The 5,989-nt window shown below is 39.2% G+C and overlaps 1 protein-coding gene across 1 annotated transcript in view; it reads left to right on the top strand.

Moving 5' to 3' along the window:
• UNC79 (unc-79 homolog (C. elegans)) overlaps positions 1–5,989 on the top strand; it is a 330,078-nt gene that overhangs the window by 154,733 nt on the left and 169,356 nt on the right. The window contains exons 14-15 of the mRNA XM_006839553.1: positions 592–782; positions 2,246–2,369. Coding sequence (XP_006839616.1) covers positions 592–782; positions 2,246–2,369 — 315 coding nt within the window. The remainder of the gene's footprint in view (positions 1–591; positions 783–2,245; positions 2,370–5,989) is intronic.

The raw sequence follows: 5,989 nt of genomic DNA, 5'->3' as shown, positions 1-5,989 counted from the left end.
CTTTCTCTTGTGGAACAGCTGGTAGTTTCGAACTGCTGACCTTAAGGTTTGCAGCCCGATTCGTAACCACTACGCTACCAGAGCTCCTTAAAATGCAGAGTAGCGGGAAATAAATCATTTACTTCTATCTTATTTTCTGTGATTAAGAAAAAAAATCTTTAATACAAAGAGTCTAGTAGTGGAAGCCTGTGTTCTTCTGAAGCACAAAGGAATCTGCACATATTATACTGGGTTTGTCAAACGTTGGAAATCAGAAAGCTTCGGCACTACACTTATTCTATGAGGAGTAAGTGGGCTTTTAATTTGTTTGTGATTTGGGAAGTCTTCCATAGAATGGTTCAAGTTTTATCTCTTGTGAATATTTGGAGTATGAATTAGTCATGGATTTTTTTGCAGCTATGTTTTCTTTTTAAAATAACTACTTATAGTTTGTGGATTCTTAAAAGTCTCTCTCTGAAGACCTTTGAAGACTCAGCTGTAATGGACTGAAATGGGTCAGCTGCACTCATTTCCTGTAGGAATTTCGCCCTTCAGTAGAATTGTAACAACACATTTTGTTCTTTTCCCCGGTGGCTCTGGAAATCCCATCAGGTTGGTGGATACTGGGATAAATCCTGCAGCACAGTGACGCAGTTGAAGGAAGGTCTCAACAGAATCCTCTGCTTGATCCCGTACAACGTGATCAATCAGTCTGTGTGGGAGTGTATCATGCCGGAGTGGCTGGAGGCCATCAGAACAGAAGTCCCTGATAACCAACTGAAGGAATTCAGGGAAGTATTAAGGTGGGTAAGTAGTTTAAGGAAGCCACTGCAGTTACCTCCATTTCCACGGTGTGCCAGGCAGTGTGCTTGCTAAGCAATTTACATCATCTCATTTCCTTCCTAAAAAACGTGTGGAGAAATGTGAAGCCTTCAAAATGAAATAGTGATTTCAAGTCACAAGAAGATGATTTAGGATTGTTGAGAGAAGATTCTTGTGGATTACTAAATACCCACTGATATTGAGTTGATTTTGACTCATAGTCATGCTTGCTATTATTGTTGTTGTTAAGTGCCATCTAGTCGGTGCCAACTCTGTATACAGTTTCCGAGGAGTGGCTGCTGGGTTTGAACTGCCGATCTTGCAGCTCAAACTGACCTTACAGTCTAGTGCATTATTCTGCAGCACCACACCAGGACTCCAGAGTCACCCTAGGACTGAGAAAAACTGCCCCATAGTGTTTGGAAAGCTGTAATCTTTATGGAGGGAGTGTGGTGGCTCTGTACAATAAACACTGGACTGTGAACCACAAAGTCAGTGGTTCAAGCCCACCAACCATTCTACGAGAGAAAGATGAGGCTTTCTGTTCCCATGAAGATTTATTTACAGCCTCAGAAATACTATATGGGTTAGCTGTGAGTTGGAGCTAATTCACTGGCATTTAACAATAACAACAACAACAACAACAAATTTTATGGAAACAGACGGCCACATCTTCCTCCCAGTGAGCAGCTGGTGGGTTTGAACTGTCAAACTTTCTAATAGTAGCTGAGCACCAACCACTGTGCCACTAAGGTGCCTCAGAATACTTTATATGCATACCATATGTTAGACTATTTTTCAAATAAAGTCATAACTTTATTTCATAATTGAATATAATGACAAAATACCTGGGAGAAATAAGAATTCTTTAGATATGCAACTCCTTCTGTTAGACACAATATAAGTAGGAAAACTACTGTTATTAACAACCAGATGAACTGCAGTCAGCCCTCCATATCCATGGGTTCCACATCGTATATTCAGACAATCACGGATAGAAAATACTCAAAGAGGGGAAAAAGCCCAAATGGTTAAGTGGTCAAAGCAATTTCTTAAAGGTTAAGAGGGAGCACAAACTGTTATTTACGTAGCGTTTACATTGTGTGAGGTTTTACAAGTAGTCTAGAGATCATTTAAAGTATTTGGGAGGGTGTGCATAGATTATATGCAAATACTGTATCATTTTATATAAGGGACTTGAGGATCTGTGAATTTGGGCATCCACATCTCCTTCGGCTACCGAGGGATGACTGTAGTTATTTGCTAGGTATCCATTCCAATGATATAGATGATTCTATTACATTAATATGGGTTTACTAACAACAGTCCAGAATACAGATTTGTTTGACTCTCCAAATAGAGTATAGTTGAAAATGTTTTGGTCTCAATCGCAGACCCTAATATATACCCATATGTCATTTAATTTCATTGCTTCGCTTTCCAGCAAAATGTTTGACATTGAACTCTGCCCGCTACCTTTTTCAATGGAAGAGATGTTTGGCTTTATCAGTTGTCGCTTCACAGGATACCCCTCCTCTGTGCAGGAGCAAGCTTTACTGTGGCTTCATGTAAGTGAATGAGTCTTTTAATCATTTTGGGCGATAGTTCTTAGCTTTAAATCTTAGGGTAGAAGAACAGGGACTTATTGCTAAGAATCAATGAATCCATGTTTTTTGATAGCCATTTGTAGACTAATATCTCATTGTTGTTGTTGTTAAGTGCCGTCGAGTCGGTTCCGACCCATAGCGACCCTGTACAGGGTTTCGAGGGTGTAAATCTTTACGGGAGTAGAAAACCTCATCTTTCTCCCGCGGAGCGGCTGGTAGTTTCGAACCGCTGACCTTAAGGTTCGCAGCCCGATTCGTAACCACTAAGCTACCAGAGCTCCTTATCTCATATGCACATATAAATGACTATATTTAAAATATGTATTTAGATATTTGTTGTTGTTGCTGTTAGGGGCCATTGAGTCGGGACTGACTCATAGCAACCCTATGCACAGCAGAATGAAACACTGCCTGGTACCGGGCCAACCTCACAATTGTTGCCATGTCTAAGCCCATTGCTGCTGCCATGGTGTCAATCCATCTTGCTGGGGGTCTTCCTCTTTTTCTCCCACCCTCCACTTTACCAAATATGATGTCCTTTGCCAGGAACTAGTTCTTCCTGATAATTATATCCAAAGTATGAGAGACGAAGTATAAGGCACTATATCTGAAAATATTCTAATGCTTTTCATCAGGTTTTAATATTCACTATTCTGGTGCTGACAGTGTTCCACTGCTATTCGTAAGGTTTTCAGTGACTAGATATTTGGAAGTAGCCCATCTGTCCTTCTTTCTAGTCTGTCTTCATCTGGAAGATCATCTGAAACCTGTCCACTGTGGGTGACCCTGCTGGTATTTAAAATACTGGTGGTATAGCTTCTAGAATCACAGCAACATGCAAGCCACCACCGTACGACAAACTGAAAGACAAGTGGTGGATATTTAGCCATAGTTGTCATTAACAAAGCACAAATGTATGCACCAGCATTACTAAAATCATAGGAGCTTTTGGTCCTTAATGTATCTTTGTAAATAGCTGGTAAATCTTTTGATATGAAACAGCTCCTTTCCTTGGAAAGATTGGGAGGTACTGATTCAGGAAGTAGTTCTTGCTGAATGACTGTCTCTCCATTTGCAAAGTCCAAGTTACCTTTTTAAAGTCAAACTCAAAAATTATTTCTTCTCTGACAGTTTTTGCTGCTTTACACCTCTACCTTTCAATCAGAATTCAATCATTGTTCCTTCCTCCAATAGTCATTCCATTTGTTTCTTATAGTTCATTTTTATCTGTTGATCTTCCTGATTCCAAATGATGCCTTATTCATTTTCGAATTTACAAACCCTTTCCCTGCCTCCTCCCATCACCTGGCACATACCTTGCATTTAGTGGATGTTCCATAAACCTTTATTAAATGGAGTTGAATACCTGGCCAAGTTTGGTCCAGTCCAGAAAGTGAGTACAGATTCAGTGTTTAGATGAACTGTGGGTGTAGGTTCATTTCTGGAGGCTTATAAAATGATGTGACACTATAAGTTCTTCAAGTTGTCAAGATGTCTTTCTGGGTTCTAAACTAATGAACAATATTTCTCACAACTAACTAAGAGGAAGGGTCAGCACTAGACTGCTAACCACACAGTCAGCAGTTCAAACCTGCCAGCTGCACCCTGGAAACCCTATACAGGGGCACTATGAGTTGGAACCGACTTGATAACACTTAACAAAAAAAAAAGAAAGAGAGAGAGAGAGAGAGAGAAAGAAGGTTTTTGTTTTGTTTTGTTTTAAGGTTGCCTTTTTGCCTTTGGGACCCAGAATTTTAACTTTTTGTCCCTCACAGCATTTGGAACTTGTTAAAAATGGAATTGAATGCATAAACATTGGCATCCTAGGTTTTAGTGAACTGAAATGGATTGATATTGGCTATTTTGAATGGGACAATTGTATGGTCTACTATATAATTAAAGAGAAATTGTGTCACATTCATCATCAAGAAGAACATTTCAAGATCTATCCTGAACTACAATGATGTCAGTGAGAAGATAATATTCATATGTCTACAAGGAAGACCAATTGATATGACTATTATTCAAATATATGCACCAACTACTAATGCCAAAAATGAAGGAATTGAAGAATTCTACCAATGTCTACAGTCTAAAATTGAACTAACATGCAGTCTAGATGCACCAATAATTATTGATGATTAGAATGAAAGTTTAAAACAAAGAAGAAGGATCAGTAGTTGTAAAATCGGGTGGAAGTAATTATGTTGGAGATAGCATGACAGAGTTTGCAAAACCAATGGCTTTTTCATTGCAATGTACACCTGGGCCTCACTAGATACACAGGAATCTAATTGTGGAAAGAGATAATGGAGAAACTCAATATCATCAGTCAGACAAGGTTAGGGGTCGACTGTGGAGTGGACCACCAATAGCTCAGATGGAAATTGAAGATGGAGTTGAAAAAAATTAAAACATGCCCATGAGAGCCAAAATAGTGTTTCTCACTGGAATTTAGAGACCATCTCAAAAATAGATTTGATACACTGAGCACTAATTACAAGGCAAATTGTGGGATAACATCCAGGACATCATACATTAATAAAATGAAAAGTCATTAAAAAACCAGGAAAGAAAGAAATGACAAAAATTGATGTCTGAAAACACTTTGAAAGTTGCTCTTAAATGTAGGGTGGCTATAGCAAGTAAAAGAAATGATGAAGTAAAAGAGCTAAACAGGAAATTTCAAAGGGCAGCTCAAGAAGACAAAGTCAAGTATTATAATGAAATGTGCAAAGACGTGGAATCAGAAAACCCAAAGGGAAGAACAAGCTCAGCATTTCCCAAGCTGAAAGAAGTAAAAATTCAAGCTTTTGGTGCCTTTGGATTATGCTGTTGATGAAAGAACACTGAATGTACCATGGGTACCGTGGGTACAAATGTGTCTTGAAAGAAGCACACCTTGAATGTTCCTTACAATTGAGACTAGCAAGACTTCGTCTCTTGTACTTTTAGCATGTTATCAGGAAGGATCAGTCCTTGAAGAAGGGCATCATGCTTGGTAAAGGAGAGAGTCAGCAAGAAAGAAGAAGCCCCTGAACAAGATGGAGTGAATGGTGGTTGCATCATTGGGTTCAAATGTAGCAATGATTGTGAGGATGACACAGGACAGGGCCCTTTCTTTCTTCTCTACATAGAGTCAAAAAAGACTTGATGCTACCCAACAACAGCAACAACTTGTGATAAGATGATTTCTCATTTTAGGAAAAGCCAGTACTTCTATAGATGACTCAATGTTGTGTCAGTTACTGAGTATTGAAAAGGGTTAAAAACAAGGTGGGTTTCAACCTGTGACATCAGAGAGGTGAAAAGTAGGGCTGTAAAGCTCTGTACCCACCAGAGCCAGAGTGGGCAACCTGGACATGTTTTAGAGGTTTGGTTTGAAGACAGGATGCTGCAGTTGAAGAAGGTTTTAAAGCAATACACTAGCCTGTTCCATGTGAGGAGTAGTGAGAGTCAACTCATTTATTACTTAATTGGAGACACAGTTAGAGAATTCCTATGTTAGACACTAAGAAAGGCATGGGATTAAAAAGGGGTAAAAAAAATGTCCTTTCCTCATACTTCCTTTCTTCAAGAAG

This window comes from Chrysochloris asiatica, unplaced genomic scaffold (assembly GCF_000296735.1).
Source record: "Chrysochloris asiatica unplaced genomic scaffold, ChrAsi1.0 scaffold00025, whole genome shotgun sequence".
NCBI classification, from domain to species: domain Eukaryota; kingdom Metazoa; phylum Chordata; class Mammalia; order Afrosoricida; family Chrysochloridae; genus Chrysochloris; species Chrysochloris asiatica.
This window is presented reverse-complemented; position numbering and strand designations above follow the sequence as displayed.